We start from the raw sequence: 24,221 nt of genomic DNA, 5'->3' as shown, positions 1-24,221 counted from the left end.
TAGTGTTTTCTCTAAGCTAGACTCGGGAAGAAAACAGAGTTTGGGGCATATGTTGCACAAAGTAAATAGGTAGGGGGTTGCAAGTGTACCCCCTGCAAGATAGTCTTGAAAGCATATGCCATGTAGAGGGCTCAAAAAAATGCATTTGCTTTGGAAGAGACTAGTCCAGAGTACACTTAAAAAGGCTTTTTCAGGGGGACCAGGGAAGGAATTTGCTTCTGGCTCACCCAGAATTGGTTACATTTGCTCTGCAGCAATATGCAGAGATGGCTGGGCTGAGCTGTACTACTCTGTGTGGATTTCCCAGCTCAGATGGCATTCACCAGCAGTCTCTGAGCCCAGCAGTTGGAGCCTTATTCACAAGTACCATACTTGTGAAAACTTCTTCTGTATTAGAACAAAATCTTTGTTCTCCTCTGCTTGCTTTTATAATTTTGCTTTCTTTTTAATGATTATAACATTAGTAATTGTACTGTGAGGAAGAGGTATATATGTGTATGCAAGCATATTTAGATGTATAGATAAACACACAAATTAACATTTTGACAGGGCTGGTAATAGTGCAGCACAAGTGATATAAACAATTCTGCATCCTTTTGGAAGACAATGGAAAATATGAAAGATGAGTTAAAGGTCAAGTGAATTTTACATGTCTATGTGACTGCATTTTTCTCTAAAATGTGGTTTTGTTTTGTTTGTTTGTTTTTCTCTTTACTGAGAGACTCCTGTACACTGAAGCTGTGTACAAAGCAAATTACACCGTGAATAGCTTGGCAAAGGCTGTCAGCTGCACAGGAGGTGCCCAGGGTATGAATATTTTGTTTCAGGTTTCCATCCTTCCTTGTCCTGTGTGTTGTTAGCAGCAGGGATAAAACTTTCAGACTAAGTGTAACTTTTTAATTGCTGTTTTTTAAGGTTCACAAAATGGTCGGTATAGTTGCTATTGCTAATGATCTCTGGTCAAGACCGCTGTGCTAAGTGGTATTCAAAAGTTTCCCTTAAAGCAAAGGCCATAAAATCAGGACAGTAACAAATTAATGGGAAAGGCAGGGTGTTATGAAATAGAGTGTGGATTCTTTGACTTTTTTATATATACCAGGGCATTTGTGTGTGATTTTTTTTTTTTTTTTTTTTTTTTTAGGTAGTTGCAATCAACGTGAGTCAATCTTAACAGTGCAATTACTAATTCCCTTTTGTGAGGAGGTGGATGGGAGGGCAGAGCAGTTGCTGATGTTTGGAGGTATATTGTGATGGGGGACATTATGGAAGATGAGTGAGAAGCCTTGGTGGGGGAGGACAGTGCTGGAAAAATTTCGGGCCACTTATGTATAATTTTTTTGAGAAAGAGGAAAAAGAGCAGGTAATAACCCTGTTGGTGAGGAAGAAACATGAGCCTGATGTGACAAAACAGAGACCCAGCATAAATGATTTTAGAAGCTGGTGACACCACATAAAACGAGGCAAAGAAATTGAAGGCAAGTGCTTGCCTTCAAACTAGAGGAGACAGCTGAGGGAGACAGGGATTATGTTGACGTGGAGGAGATTTCATCAGACTTGAGCTTCTAATCTCAGCTGTTCAACAGTCCTTCACCAAGTACCAGAAATTCCAGTGAGCTTTTAGAAACGGAGGTTCTTTGCATGAATCTTCAAGGTTTATTTGAGTCAGGCCTTTTTCTCTGCAATTAAGATTTGACATTTTCTCCCTCTCAAATGAAAGTCTAAGTGGTTACCTTTTGTTAACTAAAGGATTTGTACTAGAGCTTTTAGGAGAGTCAAATACTAAGATGATTTGCTCTATTGAAACTCTTGACATCAGTCTAGATGTAGCCAAGGGAAGGCACTATATGGCCTAAACGGTGTCAAAAATGGATTCCATTGAATGACAGTAATTTGTTTAGTATAAGCTGAACAAATGAAATACCTTTCAGAAGGTTCAAGACCCTCTGGAATATTTTGCTCCCATATTAGACATGCTGGAAAGGAAGAAGTGACAGTGTTTGGGTGCTACTCAATGTGCAGACCAGATGACAATAACCTGTAGATGGGAATGTTGTAAGGTAAAGGAGGTGCTGAGGTACTATGGTGACAGCGCTGTGCAGATACTTAACAGTTCACAGAGATGCAGAAATTCCCGTGTTACAGGCCTGAAGGAATGGAGATGGAGAATGATGATACTAGCATCTTTATAGAGATGGTGAATTCCTTTTATTATTATTTTATTTTTTTCCCCATAGAGTGGTTTGTATAAGAGCCAAAAGTTTTTGGTGCTAAGCTCTCATTTCTTCTCTTTTGTACCACAAGTGAAACATAACAAGTCCATTTCCAGTCTCAATGAGTATAAAAGAAATGCTGGCTTCAGACAGCATTTTGCAGGTTTCTATCACTTCTTAAAAAACGGAAGAAAGAAAATCTAAATGTATCAATTCTCATTGCTTATCTCTCATGTTGCTTCCTTCTTTCTGGAAGGAAGGAAAGAATGAAGTGCGTAACTGGTTATGTAGTTGGTGAGAGTGAGAGAAGTTACTGATTGCCTGGTAACAATCATACTGAGCTTTCCTGCTCTTGTTAGCCCAGTTATTTCCTGGATGTCCTGTGGGAAACAGGAATTTCAGAACAGAGGATTGGAGAAACTGACCTGCTGCTGAGAGCTTCTCAGAATGAGCAAGGTGGGGAATGCTAGCCAGCAGGCTTCTCTGTAATCCTGCTTCTGGTTTGAGACAAGGCATCTGTAATCAGGATTTCCAGGGAGACAGATAATGCCTGTGGGCACAGCTGGAGGTTACTGCAAGTGTAAAAGTCTCCTTTTCAGAATCTGCTGCCCAGGCCTTGTCCCCTGTGGCAGGTGCCTACCAAGTCCTTTTCAGAGGATGTGGCAAAATTTACTTCTACAAAGATGGTACTGCCGAGTGCAGTGCCTGTTTGTAGCTTAGTACACTCGATGTGTGAAATGTCTGAGCCAATTTCTCTTGTCAGCCTGGTGATACAAGTCTGCATCTTTGAACTGTCCAAAGATTTGCCCATATTGCCAGGCTGGGATAAAGAGGGGCATAGTATTTGCCTGCTGCTCAGAGCTGAACCCCTTTTACTGCAGAGACCACAAGCTTCTTGAGACAAGCAAAAGAGCAAGTGAGGGGGAGCCTGCTGCACAGTAGCCAAGTGGTTAACTCACAGGCAGGACAGAGATCTGTAGGTTCCAGCTCCTGCATCCTTAAAATGTGTGTGCATTTTACAGTAAAACCACCATGGATAATAACCTGAAATAATTCCTAGCCATGACTGCATTTTGTACTGTTCTAGGTTGGCTGAATTACCATTATCAGGCTCTTTCTCAGCATCTAAGCACTCAGGTTTTGGATTCCAGTGTTGCTAAGAAAGGTGTTGGACATCTGGTTGCTCAGGCTGGACTCCTTTGATCATGTCCAGAAATAGGCTGTGACAGCAGGCCAGGTCAGGCGTGCAGAGTTAGACCATGGGATTGGAGGTTCTGTGAAGAGCACTGCAGTCTCCCAGAGCACAAGATTTAGCTGCAATGGGGTGGGGGAGTGGGATTAACTACCCAGTAATCTGTTTAGAAAGGCACTCAGGAGTAGAGACTGTCTAGCATGCTCTTAGAATGAGATAGTGAGCAGTGTTTTTCATACAGGAGGCCAAGGGTTTGATTATGGGAGGCAGTTTGGGTGCATGGCTATGAACTGATGGTATTTATAAGGAACAGGAGGGAGCACAGTAAAATAAATCCATCTGCCTTCATAAGAATTTCCTTGGTGAAGCTATACAAAGGGCTAAATGCAGACTCTCCCACCTTGAAAAGATCGAATGTCAATTGGAAGCTCTTCATTGACCTTGAATTCAAGAGAAACCAAATGGAAAATGGGAATTGAGTCAAATGACTAAAGACAAGTGTAAGTGAATGTAGCACAAAGATGTAGGTACAGAATTAGAAAGGTCAAGGCACAAAATAAGAGGCAACTAGCAAGAGAAATTGAGAGCTACAGTCAATAATTTTTAGGATGTCAAAGTCTTTGCTTCACTTTCCTGAAAGGAACTAGCATGGTAGCTGACTTAGTATATAATGCTTCTTGACTAAAAATAATGTAACTGTTTGGACTCTTGTGTCATCCTCAAATGAAAGTTGATACTGTGGATTCTTCTTTGTGTCATTTGGCATATATCCCACACCATAATCTTCAGTGTACTACTTACATTTTGGCTTGACTAGTGCTAACCATGGTTATTTGCAGTGCTGTCTCTGCCTGCTTTACATTTTTCATAGCTGACATGCAATGTGCCTCCCAGAGGAGGTCTTCTAATCTCATCTTTCTTCACCCTCAAGCTGTGTAGACTTTTCTCCAGTCATTGCACAATGAACCTACTGAGCTACTCCTTCCCCCAGCATCAATGGGATTTTCAAACATAAATATCTCATCTATCACTGGATTAGCATGTTTAAAATGTAATTCACTGAGTGGATTAAAGAGCTCAGGCATGGGTAATAAGATAAAGTACCTTTCACTGCAGTAATGCCAATTCAGATCAGTCCAGGATGTTAGTGACTGGGAGATACCATCTGAACTGCATTAACTGAATAGAGACTCATGTCATAGATTTCTTTCTGGGCAGGATGGGGAGCTAGTGAATGGAGTGAGCTGTGCAAGCAGCGCCTTCCTACTTCAGGGACTAGAAAGATCATGCATCCAGATTTAAATTTGACAGATTTTATGACGTTTGATAGAAATAAGTTGTGGTGTAGTGGTATTTCTTGTTTGTCCTTTTAAAGAAAGGGGACAATGTTTGCTGGGGAAGGAGGGCAAAAATCCCAATATTGTCTCTATTATTTGTAATTTTATTCCAACGTGAATAATGATTGTAATAATATTTATAACTTTGTTCAGTTCTGTACCTCAAATGATATGGCCCAAGGCACTGGTTGGTGTCCTCTAATTATCTTCCTGGGACAGCTGCGGCTACATCTGCCTCTCAGCTCTGCTGCAGATTGCTCTGTATTGGAGAACGACAGGACTTGTCTGCACACACATGTAGATTTTGTTCTGTTTTTAAAACTCCTCCTGGTTTTATTTCTCCTTTCTGATTTTATTTAATTTTTAAGGAACCGTTCCCATTTGTTTTTAAGCATTTAAAAGCCTTTTTTTGTATACACCTATCGCAGTACTCAGCACAATCAACATTTTTTTCTTTGAAAGTGTGCAGCTCTTGTTACAGGACTGGTATGTTTGGACCTCCCTGAGAAGGGAGCCACTTGGAAAAATGAGTCACAGTTTGTTTCCAAACCTTCAAGTGATGGGTATGTGATATTTTTTTCCCTTTGAATTTCTGAAACCACTTGTCAGAGAAGATAAGCTTCAGCCTTGGTTAAAAAGAAGCAATCGTGGCAAACCAGTCAAAACAGTTAAAATTAGGGCCAGAGAAAATATGACCTGTATGAAAGGTCATTTTATATTTCTTCCCCCCCCTTTTTTTTTTTTAAGTTCAGTCATTCTTTTCCTTTGTCCTGGAAGTAGTTGGTAATGCAGAATTTGGTAATGTGGAGTGTCCTAAAATAGACTTCTTCATTTGGAAAATACATCTGTTAAGTAGAGCAGTTGGTGATTATGTATTGGTATGTTTTAAGATAAACAGATGTTTTTCTGTAAGGTTATGATTGTTCTTACCTCATTTTGTCTTTCTCATCTTCTTCTCCCTCTCTTCAAAATTTATAGCAGAAACTAGAACTTACTCATAACCTAGTATAGTGAAATGAAAACTATATGCACCATGATAGTTTTGAGCAAAAGAGAATTAGTCTCTTTCCTGTCTTAATAATTAACTCTCCTGCTTCAGCTGAGGTCTTGTTTCACATGATAGTTTTCTCGTCTATGTATGTTATTATAATAGAAATAATACTGAAAATTTTCAGTATTTTTCAGTACTCAACAAAAGATGATGAGTAAATTATCATCATTACCAGATTTCTTGGCTGCCTAATACTAGGTTCAGGGACATTAGTACTTACGTGAATGGAAATGGACTTCAGTGCATCAGCGCTGAATATGCACATAAACAGCTGGTGTAGGAGGAGATAATTGCATGTTTAAGTGTTTGTGTAGGTCCATGGATTTTGTAGCTGGCCTCACAGTAGTTGTGTGAACATCGACTGGTTTTGTTCCATGAACTTCCAAAACTTCCACACCCTCATGTAGATTTAGTTCTTTCATTTCTATTAAAAAATGATCTTGGGGAAATAAGGATTTGGTATACAGAGGTGGGTTTTTTGAAAAATCTTTTAGCACCTGGAGAATGCAGGAAAAACACAGTCTATGCAGGTCAGCCCTGACACTGTATCAAAATTGAATGACCCATGCTAGAAACTAAATGCAGGTTTTCTACCCTGTATATTTGAATGCAAGTGCTCTGACCAGTGCTTTAGATGTCTGTGAAGAAATGTCTGTGAAGAAACTAAAGGCTGCCTGAGAACATCTCAGAAGGTTTGAAAAAGTAATCTGGTAAAAGCAGTAGTTACATCTTGATCAAAAGCCATCAGTAGCTCTTCTGTTCCAGAATGGAGGTTGCTTTTTTAAATGGTCTAAAACCTCACTGTCTTTGTCCCCTTCTCTTCTGCTGTTCATTATTCCATCCGCATTGTGAGCCCAAATGCCTCTCTCGCTTTTTCAGGGACATTTACATTTGGAAGCTTTTCTTGCAAATATGAGCGTTGTGTAGTGCCACACTTATTGTGTTGGGTGAAATCATTTGCTTGGTATTGCTCATGAAGCTGTCAAAATAAGTGTGAGTTTACTTTGTTATGCCTCTGCGATTTCATGTTATGCAGATGTAGATCAGGCAAAGTGAAAAAAATGGGAGTTTGGGTGTCCATTATTCCTTCTACTTTGTCAGAGGTTCTCATTGACTCTGCTCCCCTGCAGAAAATGCAATAGACATAAATTGAAATGGATAGTCTTTTCCTGCCATTGTGGTTGTGTTGTGCCCTCCTTTTGTTGCTTCATTCTGTTTTGTTCTTCCTTCATCTCCAAACAGGGAAGCGTTCGCAAAGCTCCAGAACTGCATGATGCTCATGTGCTGTGTGAGCTGTGCCAGCGCCGGGTCTACCTTTTATTTAGTCTTGTGTCCCTGAATTCTTGAGTCCCAGGCGACACTGCCATAAAATACTGAAAGTCAATGTTAAATTGACAGTGTTTTTGCCACAGATTATTTAATTCAGTTCAAGGAGATGGCTGACAATGCTGCAGGTTGGGCATGGCTCCTGTCCTGTTTTGCTTTCCTCTTTGTGTGGCAAAGTACCATGATTCAGCTGGATGCAGACAGTAGGGTTTGAGGGCTTGCAGAGTACTAAAAAGGGGAGACTAGTTAATAAGAGCATCTGAGGGTCAGACTGATAATGATATGAAAGTGTGAAAAGATGCAGAAAATTACATTAGTATTTGGTGTGTATGCCTGCGTATCCTCAGGCAGCTAAGTGCCTATATTCTCATTTCACTGAATTTGTTGTTCCTGTTTTCAGTGAAGGTCAGTGTCTTCCTTGCCTGAGTTAACAGTGTAGCATCCTGTACTTCTGCTCAGGAGGCAGCGACAGAAATCTTCTAGTGATGTGCTGCTGTGTTGCACACATTTGGGCTGGTTATAATAACCCTGTTCATTGTCTTGACAATTAACAGAATCAAGTTGGCCTAAGGTAGGTGTTTTAACTTTGCTTTTAAGGAAGGAAGACATGAACACCTACTAATGAACAGTTATTTCAGAGTTCTTATTTAAAATTGTTGTTATTTTGCTATACAGTTGATGATAAGGGTCTTGTATATTTGATTATTCATCGATACAACAGCTACATACCTTCAGTGGAATTCTGTTAATGTACTAAGCAAATGTCATGGCTGGTTTGTACTTTCCTCTCAAGAGAGGATGTTGTGTTCTGTGATACAGCGTTTTGTTCTGATAGATGTAGAACTGGGTGTGCACCCTGCATTCATGGGGACTGCCAAAGGCAGGAGTGAAGTCTGTTTTGCCCTTGGGGTGAAAAGTGGTGATATCTGTGAGAGGCCTTGTTGCAGGAGAATTTTTGTCAGTCTTGCACCTACCTCAGTAAAACTGTACCACGGCAAGCCAGCTGCATTTCACCAGGGAACAGAGCTGTGGTCTTCAGGTGACCTTCTAAGCAGCTTGGATTGAGGCAGTGTGAAGACAGAGATAATGACCTAAGAGAGAGAGCACTTGCATTGATGTACTTGGGGCATGGACTTAGTGTTTCAGAATTTTTTGTGAAACACTTCCTATGCTAGCTCTGCTAGAGTCAGATTCATAATTCTTCATGTTTGGTACTTGAGGGTCAATGCTTGCTCTTTGTCATCTTTGTAAATATTTGGTATTTTGTAAGTCTTTGTTTTATTGTTTCTTTATTGAACACTCCCCAAAAAATGCTTTCCAAATCAAGACTCTTATTTTTCTTGTTGGTTTTGAGTTTGATTTGTTTTGTTGTTTTGGTTTGTTTTTTTTTTTCAGTCCTTCCTCTTATTTTCTATCTTTCCCTACCTCCAGATACTGACAGTGGCTCCCTCATGCTTCCCAGCTCTCATTTCCACTCTGATTAACTTGAAGTCTGGTTGGGAAAACATATTTTATTCTTCTTCCGTTCCTATTCTGTTGCAGATTTTGACTTGAACTATTTCTGGCATTGGAGCAAGTTTACAGACTACGTGCAGTGTGTCCTGACCTTCACCGGTGTGACCGGTTACATCACTTACCTCTGGCTTGACTCATCTCTCTTTGTGGAAACGCTGGGCTTCCTTGCAGTGTTCACTGAAGCTATGTTAGGTGTTCCTCAGCTCTACCGTAACTACCAGAATAGGTCTACGGAAGGAATGAGGTATGGTGTCTGTCTTATGTAAAACAAGTAAGTGTGTCCTTGTGTGTGTAGGTAAATCTTAGTGTAGTTTGGGAAAGCTTTTCTAGGAAGAACAGTTTCATTTTCCTAAATTTTACTTGAAAATACAGCAGCTGTTGGAGTAGATTCTGTCAGTAGCTGGTGCAGCACTGCTGAAGGCAGTGGGAGCTCCATTACACCTCTGAGGTCTGACCTGTTGTCTGAGTCCAGCTGAACAGTTCCAAGGTGAAATACGTTTTAGTGCAATAAACGTTTAAAACTACTGCTGTTGCTGTTAGCAGCATATAAAAGTTCAACTCAAGCTGTGCAACACTGATAATTAGAAATGGACTAAAGAGATCTTGCATAGCAAAAGTAATGAAGAGGAAAATTTTTTGAGCCTGCAGCAAATAACTCTGCCAGTGTAACTCACATATTAGTTTATCACTTTTTTGTAATACATTATTATGTATGTAGCAAATGACATCAGTATTTATTTTTGTGTAACTTTTTTGCTTGTAACTGACATTTAAAAAAGCTCAAAGGAGGCATTTACAGTCACGACTAGGAAACCATTGGTAAACAAGTGTTGGACAGAAAACTAATCTTGCACCCACTCTTGGGGTATTAAACTAGATTATCTTTTCATACTGTTTACTGGATATCTCTGCAATGACACAGATTTCCAAATTGCAAAGGCAACTTGTAAAGGTTTTTAAGAGACAAAATGTTCACTTCGGTGCATCAGTGCACTGGTCTGTAGGAACAGTAGAGCAGCAAATTGAGTTCACGGAGTGCTGTAATCATTTGTGACGCTGTCTTCTCTTTCATTGTTTTGAAATGACTTCTGTTTTGCTGCTTTTAAACTTGCTGGGATGATTTTTAATGTGGTCAAAACAAATAACCACTCTCCACCAACCCCAAACCATGTTCTTTGTTGTATTTGTTCCTTCTACTTGTTTGGCTTGGAAGTGCTTATACTAGCTACTTGAAGTTCTTTTCTAGCTTGAAATGTTGAGGGAATGTACAGAAATTTGCTTTGATGCTTAAGGCATTTTCTGCTTGGGAGCCCCTTTGGTACAGAGTGAGTCAGGATGAGGCTGAGATGGGCTAAGAGAATTGGGGCTGTTCAGCCTGGAGAAGAGAAGGCTGTGTGGAGGCCTCATAGCAGCCTGCCAGTATCTGAAGGGGGCCTACAAGTATGCTGGAGGGGGACTCTTCATTAGAGACTGTAGTGATAGGACAAGGGGTAATGGGTTTAAACTTAAACAGGGGAGATTTAGGTTAGCTATAAAGAAGAAAGCCTTTACTGTGAGAGTGATGAGGCACTGGCACAGGTTGCCCTGGGAAGTTGTGTATGCTCCGTCCCTGGAAGTGTTTAATGCCAGGTTGGGCAGGGCTTGGAGCAGCCTGGCCTAGTGGAAGGTGTCCCTGCCCAGTGGCAGGGTTTGGAACTGCGTGATCTTTAAGATCCCTTCCAACCCAAACCATGCTATGATTTGATGGAAGTTTTTCACAAAAGCTCGTAAAAATCACTTGACAGTGAACCTTTTTGACTGCAAATTCATGGGCTACAGTTTCTTTTCTGTCAGTGCTTGGACTTCAGAGCCACTGGTTAGCAGAATCTCCCCAGGTGCGAGAAAGAATTTTGGCATTAGGACTGAGCTGAGCTGAGTGTCTTGTACACTCAGAAGCACACATTCCAGGTGATACCCCAGTGTGGCCATCAATGGTTAGCTTGGAAGTATGGGCCCAATAAGCAAGGTAGTCTTGCAGGGGTTGTTGAGCTCCTGGTGTGTGCTGTTGTCTCTTTACTGACTGCATGCTTGGGTGCAGGTTAGCACATGCTATGCCTGGCTCAGGACTGCTTGCGCAGCTGAAGGGTTGGAGGGACAGAGCCAGGTGACCTGGGTTTAGCAGTAGCAGTCAGTTTTTCTCCTTCTTGGTAGCTGGTGCAGCGCTGTGTTTTGACTTCCAGCCTGAGAACAGTGCTGATAACACCGATGTTTTCGGTTGTTGCTAAGTAATGTTTACCCTGACCAAGGACTTTGTGAGGCTCATGCTCTGCCAGGAAGGAGGGGAAGCCAGGAGGAAGCAGAGACAGGACACCTGACCCAAGCTAGCCAGAGGTATTCCATACCACAGCATGTCGTCATGCCCAGGGGGGTAACTGGGAGTTACCCGGAAGGACACGGGCTTCTGGGTCAGACTCGTTTCTTGGCGGGTGGTATTATATTCTCTTCCCTTGTTATTTTCTCTTATCATTGTTGTCGTTGGTGGTAGCGGTGGTGATTTCTGTTGTACATTGGTTGCTGGACTGTTCTTGTCTCAACCCGTGGGAGTTGCACTCTTTCAGTCCTCCTCCCCATCCCTCCGGGAAGGAGGAAGGGGAGAGCCCCGGGGTTGGGGGGGCCTCGATTGCTTCCAGCCCGACACCACTCACTGGGAGTGAGTGAACAAGCTGTCTGGCTAGGGTTTAAACCACGACACCAGGGAAGGGCTGTGTCATCCCCTTGTGAGCTCCCAGGTCTCTCTTCTAGTCTGTGGCCAGTTTTCAGTCTGCTTGAAAGGAACCTCCTTTCTGCATATCTTTGGCTGTCACATTTGGTTGACACTGGATCAAAGGCACAAAACTTCACCACCTAGATACAACTAGCACAATCAGTTACTCTGCTTATGTGTGAGCCTGTCTTGATAAATCTGGCCTAAAAAGGCTGAATGAGGAAAACCTCATTGCATTCAATCAGATCATTGTGCAATGAAATAAAGAAAATAGTTAGTCCCTCCTGTGGCAGTACTGTACTGGTCACAGTGATTATCCTGTTTTAAAAACCACAAGTTGCTGAAGGAGAAATAATCAGCATTTATCATCTCAGGAGCTGCCGGAGCCAAGAACTGCAAATTTTAAGAATGCTTTTCCACTCAAAGTGTTTTATGACATGTGCTGCAGCTGTGAGCCAGTTACGAGCAGGCATTTATCTGAAAGTATCCAGTGAAAGAAGTGCAGTGTAAAGAGATATGAAAGAAAGAGAAATTACATTAAATGTGTATCCTGAGATATTATTTCCTCATTTTCACTATAGATAATACTAAAAATAGGAGAAGATGGTATGTCTTGGGGAGATAAAATTTTGTTGTGGGGTGCTTTTATTTGGTACTGCTCTGTAGCTTTTTGCTTGCTATGCAGCTCTTCATACAGTTTTTTAAGACAAGCGTTTGACTTTCGAGGACAATGTTTTTGCCAGAGACCAATCCTGGCTTTATTCAAACTCTGTGGAGATTAATGTGAGCTGCTAGGTATTTTTGCCTGTATTGAATTAGCCAGGTGCTGTGATGTCAGGCTTTATTCAGGGCTGGCTAACCAATGTGTGGCCACCCCCTCTATGGATATTTTAGATTTAAGGAGATTAGGCAAGTGCTGTAAAGGTGCCACTGCTGTGGTTTCTTGGGATTTTTTTTGCCTGGGGGAATTTTTGAATAGTGAGTTACTTGCTTTGTAGTTCTGCTGTTTAAAAGGAAACAAAACCCTAATCCAGAGAGGAGTAGCATGAGTTGTGCGTGTTTCTGCCCAGGCACTAGTAATGCATTAGCTTCTTAACTAAAAATAAATTTAGTTCCATAGAAGAGAGATGTTAGATGCAGTTGACATCTGTTACAGCAGCTTCATTACATATCTGTGCTTCTTTGGGGAGGTTCAGTGAAGCAGTAAGAGAAATTAACTGAAAAGGACTTAAAAAGTGTCAAAAGAAGAAAAGTTAAAAGAAGATAATGCAGGCAATACCACTATTGATTCCACCCATCCCCAGCTTCTGTTTCTCACTGAGAGAAACTGCATGGATGAGAGCAAAATCAAAGAAATAGAAGTAGGGATAATGGATGCATACATGAGAGTTTTCCTCTTCTCAGTGTGCCATACACATAAGGCAAACACTGGCCAGTACAGTGGTGACCTGAGTTTGGAGTGCATTGTGTCCAGTCTGGCACTAACAGCAATGAAGCTGCTGAAGAGAGAAAACTCTTTTCTCTGAGGCTTTGAGATTGTAGACTCCAAATCCTCATATAAGCATGTCTACTCTTATTCTTAAAATAGTAGTTGCTTTATAGACTAAATAGTCAAGAGAGAGGAGGTTGAAGAGGGGTATAGGAAGTAGGGGCCACTGAGTTAATTAAATAAGAAGAATAGCTTTATGGATTCAAATCATCTGACCCATAAATTGAGAAGCAGGTTTTTCATTACAGAAAGCATTGTATAGACAATCATAAGCGACTGAGTTCTAAAAGAGAAAGTAGATTTCAAGAGAATAATTGGGATCTAATAGGTAAATCTGGGATCCTCGCAAATGGAGTAATCAAGGTCTTAAGTGTGAACCAGAAATACATTGCTAAATGCAAAATTATTAGCACTACTTAAAAGTGGTTTGTACTTTGTGTTGTATAGGCTATTCCTTATTTTCACTGCCTTTTCTACTGCACTAAGTTAATCAGAGTTGTCAGTGTGCTTACAAATTGTCCATTTTAAACTATTCTTACCATTTATTGTAGTTATGTGATCGTATTCATCTTCCTAAGTGCTTTTTCTGCTCAGATCTTTAGCTTTCTCTGTGGGTTTGCAAAAATTGTTGTCATTGCTTCTGAGGCTCCAGACAGCATTCATACAATTTTCTGGGGAAGTTTTACTTGTTCTATTGTTTTGCTTTGGTGACATTTCTTGTTTAATTACCGTGTCACTGATCAGCTGGTTACTATTGTCCTAAATGGTTGCCTTTATATAAAATAGTCTGGGGTTTCTAATTTCTGGACTTTGCATACATATCCATGTTTGCAACAGTTTGAGGAGTAGTCAGTAAACAATTTTCATGACTGGATGGACCATTTTTTTTGTACAACTGTAAGGCATATCACTTACAGCTTCTCTTCTCGCTACCCTTTTTCATTTGTGGTTCTAATAAACACCAGAACATCAGATTCCCTTCCTTAATCTGGCTGTTTTAAAGTTAAGAGTTTTCGAAAGTCATCTCTAGTCCTCAGAAAATTGCTAGTTTCTTCTCCCTTTGAAGTGTTACTAAGTCAGGAAAGTAAAGAGGCTTGGTCTTTCTTTAGTGCACTCAGGCAGAGTCCTGTCAGCATGTGAACAAATAGATTGAAAACATTTTGTTCTGATCCCAGGAAGCAAATGGATTCTCTGCTCTTCTCCACACCCTCTTTTCAGTCACAGCAGACCTGTGATCAATGCTTCAGGTTGAAGGACCTGCACTTTTGCTTGAGTCCCTGTGGGCATACGGCCTGTGGGTTGCTGTGCTGGGGTCAGTGCTGTGTTCACCTCTGTGCTTGCCTGCTGTGCCTCCCCAGAACTGTTCTGTCAAGGCCCGTAGCACCACAGTATGAGGCTCCAAAGGCAGTTCTTTGTATCCTGTGCGCTCAAGACATCTGAGAATTCCAGGAACTGAAGGAAGAGGCAGGTGAAAAAAACTGGTGATGGAGACTTTCTTTCCCTTACCCTCCCATTACTTCTGACAGGGTGAGCAGCAGTATCCACTTCCCTTAAGTATCGTCCAGAGTGCAGCACAATGTGGACTGCTAAAGCTCTTGTTCATATTGAACCTCTTTCTCATTCCTCTTCCCCGGGCACCTCAGCCTGTCAGTTAAAAAGGTAAATTCAAAGCAGTTGACTTCAAAGCAAAAGCATTCATCTTTTACAAATAGTTCAAGGCTTCTTTACAGTAATGGGAATAAAACACTGTTGGCATATTTAGTGAGTGCTTTCTTCAGTTGGTGCTTTTCACTGTGCCCTGAAAATTTGGAATACAAGAGAAAATGTACTTCTGCTAGAAAAAAACACATTCCATTAAATTTGGGCACTCTGTTTTCTGCTGGCAAGGAAGTGTCATGCAAGGTATTTTGCATAATTAAGGTCAGGTCTTGCCAAGATGCTAAAGTTCAGAACTGAGGCACCTGAGAGACATAAGTTTTCTAAGGATGCCCTTTTTCCTCTGTTACCTAACAAATTTAGGAACAGAAGTGCCTCAATTCCAATGCCGGTATTATTTTGACAGAACTCACCACAGTCGGTTGTGTAAGTGGAATAAGTTATCTACTTACGTGTTTGCAGAATTGTCTCCTGTCGTGGTTTAAACCCAGCCAGACAGCTCTTTCACTCCTTCCCTCCCTTTTCCTCCCTCCTTCCCCCCTCCCTTCCCCGCTCCTGGAGGGATGGGGAGGAGAATTAAAAGAATGTAACTCCCATGGGTTGAGATAAGAACAGTCCAGTAACTAAGGTATAACACAAACCACTACTGCTACCACCAATGATAATAATGATAAGAGAAAATAACAAGGGAAGAGAATACGATACCACCCGCCGAAAACAAGTCCGCCCAGACAACCCCATGTCCTTCCGGGTAACTCCCAGTTACCCCCCTGGGCATGATGCCATGCTGTGGTATGGAATATCTCTTTGGCTAGTTCGGGTCAGGTGTCCTGTCTCTGCTTCCTCATGGCTTCCCCTCCTCCCTGGCAGAGCATGAGACTCACAAAGTCCTTGGTCAGGGTAAACATTACTTAGCAACAACTGAAAACATCGGTGTTATCAGCACTGTTCCCAGGCTGAAAGTCAAAACACAACACTGCACCAGCTACCAAGAAGGAGAAAAATTGACTGCTACTGCTAAACCCAGGATGCTCCCTCAATGCAGTAGGACTGAGTGAGATTAGGAATATAGAATGGAAGTAAAATGAGACTTGGGTTTGGAGAAATGTAGATTGAGATGCAAGGATGCAAATATCCATAATGGCAATACTGACCGTGATGAAGATCTGTAAGTGAGCAGGGTGGTGAGTAATGTAGGTGGTTAATAAATGAGCTAGAACAGCAGGAAACTGGTGAAACTTAGGCCAGGAAATTACTTTGCAGGGTGGTCCAGAAAGACGAGTTTTTTTTTCTGTTAGAATTTGACCTGCAGTGGTGCATTTGGTCCCCGGCTCTTCAGACACAGAGAGGCAAGCAAACAGAGAAAATTTGGAAGTGCAGTGACTGACAGGATGGATGATTTACCTGAAAACTGAGACAGGGAGTGCTTGTAGCATTCTTGAGTGGGATTTAAGAAGAAACAAAGCGTGGTGTCAGAAAAAGCTGTTTCAGCAAGGCTCAAAGGTAGGATTGTGCCAGGGAGGATGGCAGGGAATGTTGTATGTCCACATAATTACATGCCAAGCAAGATGTCCTGGCATTGTCAGGTAAGGTTTTTCAGGGTAATGATAGAAGCCCTGTCCCTTCAGATACTAAATCTCGTATTAGAGAATTTCCTAAAGCAGGATTCATAGTGTGCACAGGGGCAGAAACAAGGGTTTGGGAATGAAAATATCTAGGGGATATTTGACCTCCAGAAAGTCTGGGCCGAAATTTTAAGATTTGCTTCATGCTATTATCTGTGGGATGTGATTGTGATGCTTTTATTTCCTCCCTACAGCATTCAGTTCTGTCCACAGCAGGGCTTTAAAGCACTAGGGCTTTAAACCTAAGCAGGGCTCAGCAGCCAGTGTAAGTCAGTGGTGATGCTGCACATGGAAAGTGGCTCAGAAAGTGTTGGATTGTGATGGCACCTCCTGGCAAAGCACAACCTTCCTGCACACAGGCTTATGGTCCATCACTGTTGCCTTGAACTTCAGTACCTCTGTGCACGCATATGCATGTGGAAGGAAAGGGGAAAACCGGCATTTTGTATGAAGACTTAGGTGCTGACATACCCTTATACAGAGCTGCAAGACATTATTTCCTTATAACGGTGAAGTGGTTTTGAGAAGAGTGCGAGCTGTGTTTCTTGCAAACATCTTAACTTTACTTCCGGGCAGTAAACTGATTGCAAGGTAGGACTTTGTCCCTGAGCGATCACTCTCACTAGTGTGATTCGGGTTTTCAGTCCTTCTGTGTTTTCTTAGAATGTGAGAAGGATTTTGCTAGCTGAAGGATGTGATTAATTCATAAAAAGTAATGACTGTAATATCATTAGATTTTGTCCTCATGGCGCTGGCATTGGAGACAATTACTGAACACTCGTCATCCACAATAAGGAGGGCATTAGAGCTAGGACTGTTACCTTATGTATGTTGACTAAAGTGACAATTGCAGTTACTGAATTTTAATACTAAAAGCACACTCAGAGTAAGTACCAGTTCCCATATGAAGAAGAAGGAAAAATGTGTTCAAATTACCTCAAGTTAAATTGGAGGAAGAGTCTGATGATTTCTTTGTTGCCTAGGACAGGAAGAAAGGAAGATTTAAGAGTTATGATTCGAGCCTTGGGATACACAGCTGAAGCTGTGCCGAAGCAAAGCTTTGTTCCCTCCTGTCTTTTTATTACTTTTCAAATCGTATGTGTCTCAAGTTACTTAGAGCTAGAGACAGCAATACACTGAGTGATGCTAACACAGGGACGTAATTTCGCCATCTCTTAGCACTGGCCCTGTGGGGCATAGCAGTGGTGTCATTAGTCAGCTGTGTCTACAGTGCCATTAATTGTAATGCCTTGAGCGAGAGGTGAGAGACAGGGAAGGGGTGACAGGTATTCAAAAACAACTTCATGGGATGCTGAAGGGTGGTGTAATTTAGGCATGCTCTGCACCATTTATGTTAAGGTGACACTACCGTGTGCGTTGGCAGCTGACTGTATTACTCTGAGCAGTGTAAGGCATGATTTGCTGCTACTTGAGGAGAGATGCTCCATCTCATGGCAGCAGGTCTTGAAGCTTCCAAATCTGCCTGCAGCAGCAGCAGAGCCTGTCTTGGACATGTTTGTACCACATGTCTGAGCAGACCTGACCTTTGCAGTCTGGCCAGTGTCCATTTGTGTCTCCTGGCAGGAAGTGCACTAGTGTAAATTGTGGTTCAAGTATTTCCTCTGATCCACAGAGAGATTTGTTTTCCCACCTGCTGTGCAAACACTTAGGGTGTTTGAGGTTGTTAAGACCTGCTGCCCCTCTTTCTGAAGCACAAGCTGCGGAACACTAGAAATATTCTGTAGCTGTTAAGGGTTACCAGTTAGTGGACATGTACAGACTAAACTTTAGGCATAGCTGCTTGAAATAGCCAGAGGCCATATGAGTGATCCTGGACTATCCACCAACACCAGACCCGTGTTCTGTGTCTTTGTAGTTTCTCCTTGATTGTCCTTTGACAGACGTGTTCTAACACATACGGGCTTTTGGGTGGATGTACTAAGCAGGGTCAAAATGCCTCACACCCTGCAGCTTTATGGAATTTAGAAAACAGAAGTTTATGCTGAAAAGTAATTGACAAATACCTGCTTACCATAATTTTCCATGAACCTTTGTTTTATTTGTGAGTCTGCATAAAATGCATATGTTGAAAAAGAACCCATCAGCAATCACTTCAGACTGCATCTTTCTGGGATTGTTTGCCTGATGGTGTTCCAGAGTGAAGTCATCCATTTTATCTTTCCTCAGGGATGTGTACAGTCTTTCACAAGAGCTTTCAGACAGTTTGCTCTTGTGCTGCAGCCCTCTGTGGTATCCATTGGTCATGGTTGTGGCTTTAACTCAACTGCTTTAGCTCATTTCCAGAGATCCAAAATAAATGCTGGATCTCTCTTGCCACATGCTCCTCTTAACTCCTGCTAGCATTGCAGGGCTGAACAAATGACTTCATCTGGAGATGGTTAGTGTTGCTCCAGCCTCAGAGGAATTGTTGAGAAGTGAGGTAAGGCACTCTTACCAAGGCAGAGCACGTAGGACTGGTGGACAGTTTCATGCTTGGATTCCAGCTGGCTGTGCAGTATTTAAAAACAAGATCTATGCTTGCTCACACGGAAGGACACATCTTAAGGTGTGCACATTTAGTTTCCACATTTTCAAACTTTGGACACTTTGGATATCCGATCCCAATGTTTTCTTCTCTTTTCCTTTTCAGTAATTTTTGGCAGGCAAAACAAATAGGTTAGCATCAGCAGAACTCCTTTTTTGTTAGGCCATATGGCTTTTTGTTATGAACAAATGCTCTATTTATTAATTTTTGTTTGTTTTGTGCAGTATCAAAAATACCATGGCATTTGGATTTCGTGTTTTCTGGTCTGTGTTTCACTGTTGAAGGCAGGCCAGCCTGTGATCGAAGTGCAGTGTTACAGATGCTTGCTGTCTTCTCTAAGGAGACTATTTTGGAGCTGCAAATGGGAGCTGAAAGTTTTCCAGAGTCAGGATGTTATAACTGAATCTGCTTTCTCTTCCAGACATAACCATACAAATAGCTTGTGGGAGGCAACAGCTTAAAAGGTTGCACCTTCTGTACCATCTTGCTTGCTTCCCAAAACCAAATGCAATGTTCAAAATACTCATTGACAGGCTGTTTCGATGTGTACCTTATTGCTGGAGGAAATATTAACTTGTCAGCCCTTAAATAATTTTATTCTACTTTTATATCCCCAGTCATCTAAAGAACTGTCACCAGTTTTTAAACATATATGAGAGTCAAGTGATAGTATATATATGAAGAAATGTCTGAAACTACAGCAGTCTAAAAGCTCAGATTTTTGAGCCTGGCATTTCCCATGTCATGGCCATGACGCTGGGAAATTTGTGGTCAACTTCCACCGATTCTTGAACAAAAAGAGCCCAGGCTAATTCTCTTCCTTTTAGTTACAGTTGCCTGGGATAGAAAGAGAGAGAAAAAACATCCCCCTAAAAGAGCAGCATTCAAAGTAGATAAAGGTCAATAAATTATACTCATTTTTCTTTTATTGAAAATAACAGGATTTTTGAGTTCATTGACTGTCTGAGCACAATTAGAAACAAGTGTGTGACTGTAGCAGGATATAATTACACCAGGGCAACACAAGCCTCCTGTTGCTATTTCTGCTGCAGTGTTTGGTCAAACCACTACAGAATTTCTCAGCGGAAGTCACTGTCTCATGTCTGATCCTCTTTGTGTCTTCCAGCTTGCAGGGTATTTTTGGGTTTGTGTGTTAAGCTACAAACATGCAGAGTCATAACATTGATGTGAGAAAATCTACAGTGCAAACGGGAAGCGAGTACTGCCATATCTTTCTTGTGTGGGTTTTGTGCTAAGTACCAGCCTGTGTTCTGCAGACTGCTGCTTTGCAGCTCTGCTAATGTGCTACTGTTTGTAAGTTATTTGGATGGATGATTGCAACTAGTCTTCAGACAGACCAATTTACCAGGGAGGTGGAAGACAGGGCTTCATGGCTTATATTTTTTAACAAGATCCTTTTTTTGGCAGTTTTCGCTCTTTCAGATGAAGGAAGAAGAGTCACAGAATCACAGACTGGTTTGGGCTGCAAGGGACTTTTAAAGCTCAGCTAGTTGCAGCCCCCTGCCATGGGCAGGGCCACCTTCCACTAGACCAGGTTGCTGAAAGCCCCATCCAGCCTGGCCTTCAACACTTCCAGGGATGGGGCAGCCACAGCTTCTCTGAGCAACCTGTGCCAGTGCCTCACTACCCTTGTACATACCCTTGTAAAAAATCTCTCTCCAGATTTCTTGAAAGGTGTAATGACCAAGAAGTGACTAATGCTGAGCAGAGTGTGTGCAGACTCCAAAGGAAAACCAGAGACTTGATACTGTTGCAGGCAGGTTTTGAGCAGAAAGAATGAAGATGCCGAAAGGCTTTGATTTGAGTTTATTAGTCCTGGATAAGGGAATTGAGACTAAATACCTAGCTAATCTCATTGTTCTGTAAATTACTCGGTCTCTGTTAGTTTCTCAAGGAGAAGCGACAAAGCTCTTTGGAATGCACCTTACAAGCTCTCTCTGCATCTGAATAATTTCAGGAGTATTCTCCTGAAAAATTATGCTTCATTGGCTAACTGCAGATATGGTGTACTCATAAGTGTTTTCTGCCTCTAGTTGCCGTCACTTCATAATTAATACACAATATGTAAGGGACCTGAATGAAACAGGTTGTTCCATGAGAAAAGTGAATGCTGTTTTCTAGCATGCCATTTATTTATTTTGCAAATGAAGCTTGGTACAGTGTCTGTGTGGCATCTGCTGTCTGCGGTGGAGAACAGCAGTACTGTAGGGCATTTTTATATTGCCATATTAAAAAAAAGCCTTCAGCAATCCATCCCTAATCTAGCATCTGATCAGAAGTGATGGTGTCTTTCTGAGAATTAATTCCAACAGCAGAATAAATAAGTGTTCTTTCAGATTTTATGAGCAATTGAAAAATGCCAGCTTTTCCTCTTTGTGGTCAATTGCAATTGACACAGACCTGATACTGACTGTTACTACATTAGCAGCTCCTTGTGACAAGCTCAGCTGTAAGGAAGGCACTTGCTTTTAGGAGATCTGTTGTCATTGGATACTGCAGTACTGATTTAAATTACTGGGAAGTGCTATTTTTACTGAAAGTCTGCTTCAGCCTCTGGCAATACCAGCTATTTCAGCACAGTTCCTGCCTCCTGTCCCTCCAGTTGGCATCTCTGTAGTCACACAATCAAATGCTGCCATTTGTTTATTTCCGTGTCCCCAGACTGCATTGTGGCACTGCTCACCCCTAACCCGCTCACTTATTTGTGCTAAGAACAGTTGAGCTGTCCTGCTAGACTGTATCCTTCATGTCAACAGGGTGAGCATCTTCATGTCACCCCAGCTTATTTTTGGGCTATTTCAGGAAAGACACCCATTTATTTACTCCCAACTCCCGCTTTGCTGTGTAGCCAGTGCTGTGCAGAACAGCTGCGCTCACATGGCTTTGCAGATGTCAGGAAGATGCAGCATGAGGCTGCTGTTTGTGCTGTGCTGTCCGGTCTCAGACAGTGTTTGTGGTGGGTCCTGACTGTCTCCTGCAGCAAAGCCTCATCTACGTTAACAGCGCAGCAGTTTCTCTTGCACTGTAAAGCCAAGGGCCAGATAAACACCAATAGGCTGCAATCTGCCAGCTCATGGCACCTGGTGCATGGCACTGCAAAGGAGCAGAGCCATGCAGAGGGCTTGTTCATTGCTGTTGGCAGCCTGCACTGAAGCTGCTGCTGAGTCAGGTGGCTCCTTGGAAGATTCATGCTGTTGCTGTGATCCCACAGATTTACCATCATGCAGCATGCAGAGTCCTGCAGGGGAAGAAAGCTGAGACTAGAGGATTTCCCCCTGTGGTGTGTTGGTAGCTTGTTAAATATGAGCTTCACACATCTTACAGGAACTGGAGCTTCATTCAGCAAATGGAGGTTAAGAGCAGTGGATGAATGGCTCAGGTGTGCTCTTCTCTTTTTCCTCTTCCTTTCCCACAGCCAACTGAAAACTCCTATTTCTTTTGAGCAATAAACCCCTTCCTTTCTTCACAGACACTGGTCCTCTTTTCTCCTCCAGGGCAGGTAAGAGGCAGCTCTCTGCCCAAGATAGGTTGGCCAAGCCCTAGCACGTTGCAGTGAGTTAATCCGTCTCTGGTATTGCCAGGATGACAGCCCACCTCGTCTAGGTGTTCTGCTAATTTTTCTGGATTCCGCATTTGTTCAGGAGTGAAATTCCAAAGCACCGGAGGTGCTAACTGGTTTAAACGCTTGCCCGTATGATCCCATACATTGTGCCACTCATGACTGTCCAGCCTCTGGGAAGATCTTTTGGTAGTATTCTTAAATAGTTGCTTAATCTTAGAGAAGACCTGAGCCAGACCCTGCTTAGCTTCCAAGGTCGGATGAGATTGGGTGTTCTCGGGGTGGTCACACCATAGGCAAAACATAGAGAGCATATGCAGCAACAAGCTGGTTCCCAGCAAAAGGAGCAGGATGCTTTCTTTCAAGGGCATTGAAAGGATATTCAAGATCTGTAACTTTTCCAGAATCGACTCCTACTGTAAATAGCCTGGTGGGGGAGTGGAGAGTGTGAGTAAATGTCTCCTCCATAGGGCAGCAAAGGATGTATGTTTTTTTGATTCAGTGGCAGACCAGTGGTATTAGCTGTTTACGCTACCAGTTACATTTTTTTAAGTCATTTTTGCCAAGTTGAGGTTTTCCCATGTATAGAGCATTGTCATGTCCTAGTGAGAACCCCCATCATGATGCTGATTTCCTTGAATGTCTGATGTGCGTGTGAACTGAATAGCAGGGCTCTGGAACATGCCAAGGCTACTGGAGCATGCACCAAGTTACCCATTTGGTGTTGGAGGCTGTTGAGTTCACAAGTGGCTTCCTAGCAAAGTCCAGAATTGCTTTGACAAACTCAGCACAGCATGTCTCACAGGCAGAAGTGTGCTTCCAGTGCTTGGCTTCTATGGTGCTGCAGAACTGCAATCCCCAGTATTTATTATTTCTTTGGAGGAGTAAACTCTTTTGTAGGCTGTGCATCTTCTGACAGCTTGTATCTTCTCCACATCTACACTGTACCCTGGGCTTACTTTTAAAACCCACTTAACTTTCTCCATGGGGAATATGTGACAAATATCCTTTGCACATTAAATTCTTAATCCAGATATTTCCTGGCATCCCTGAATAGTTTTTCTGTCAACATTGAGCAGTTAGTTTGACCTGCCAGGTTTAGCATGCGCTTTTAGTGAGGGTCCCCAACCACGCTAGCAGAGATTGACAAATTGTGATCAGTTGCCTAGCAAACATGGATAAGCTTAAACTCAAGAGGAGGAGGAATGTTGGCTGCCTGCAAGCAAGGTGCCAGTTTTATGACCCTCAGAGTTTATCGCCTTTCCTAATTAAAATCCCAAACAATCCCCACCACTGCTTGCATCGGCAAACCTCCCATAAGTGTGGTGTAAGGTACTCGGTGTGACTGGGAACATGCACAAGGCAGGTGGTGCAGGCTTTTTGTGCACAGAGCACAACTGGCAGTTGCAGATTTAGCAGTTGTTTTCCTTCTCTGATTATTTATTTACATTTTTAGAATGACCTTGGATGGGGAATGACTGCTTACTCAACCCCATGTCCTTGCTTGCACTTCCACACAGTGGGAGTGGATTCGCTTTGAAAGGTCCCTGAGAGGGGGTTGGAACTGGATGATCTTGAGGTCCCTTCCAGTCCTAACTATTCTATGATTCTGTGATTGAAGACCTGTTTGCACTCAGTGACATCACATGAGTTACAAAAAAGGCTTGCGTTTCCCTAGTGTGATGGGGCAATATAAACTGATGCGCTTGGCCACCTTTTCTTTATAGGGAGAGAGTGGGCTGCAGCATTTGGCTTGCAATAGCATAGTGTACTTGTATCCAAAATACAAATTGTGCTAGCTCCCTGCCTGAATGTTTGAGAAACGAACATTAAGTCCTACCCTGCTGCAAGGGCCTGACTGTGTTTGATGAATTGGAGTCAGTGCTGGCAAAACGTAATTGCTCATAATTATGACAAATCATGCGCAATGCTCATACTGTGAACTACAAAGC

At 42.2% G+C, this 24,221-nt stretch overlaps 1 protein-coding gene across 3 annotated transcripts in view; it reads left to right on the top strand.

Moving 5' to 3' along the window:
* The window catches only part of SLC66A2 (solute carrier family 66 member 2), a 73,579-nt gene that overhangs the window by 46,711 nt on the left and 2,647 nt on the right, over nucleotides 1–24,221 (top strand). For all 3 annotated transcript variants that reach the window (XM_062618084.1, XM_062618082.1, XM_062618083.1), the window contains one exon: nucleotides 8,659–8,875. In XM_062618084.1, coding sequence (XP_062474068.1) covers nucleotides 8,659–8,875 — 217 coding nt within the window. The remainder of the gene's footprint in view (nucleotides 1–8,658; nucleotides 8,876–24,221) is intronic.

This window comes from Pezoporus occidentalis, unplaced genomic scaffold, assembly GCF_034315485.1.
Source record: "Pezoporus occidentalis ecotype Australia unplaced genomic scaffold, CSIRO_AGI_Poc_V1 ctg2, whole genome shotgun sequence".
Taxonomy (NCBI): Eukaryota; Metazoa; Chordata; class Aves; order Psittaciformes; family Psittacidae; genus Pezoporus; species Pezoporus occidentalis.
The sequence above is the reverse complement of the archived record's forward strand: the minus strand, read 5'-3'. Positions and strand labels throughout refer to the sequence as shown.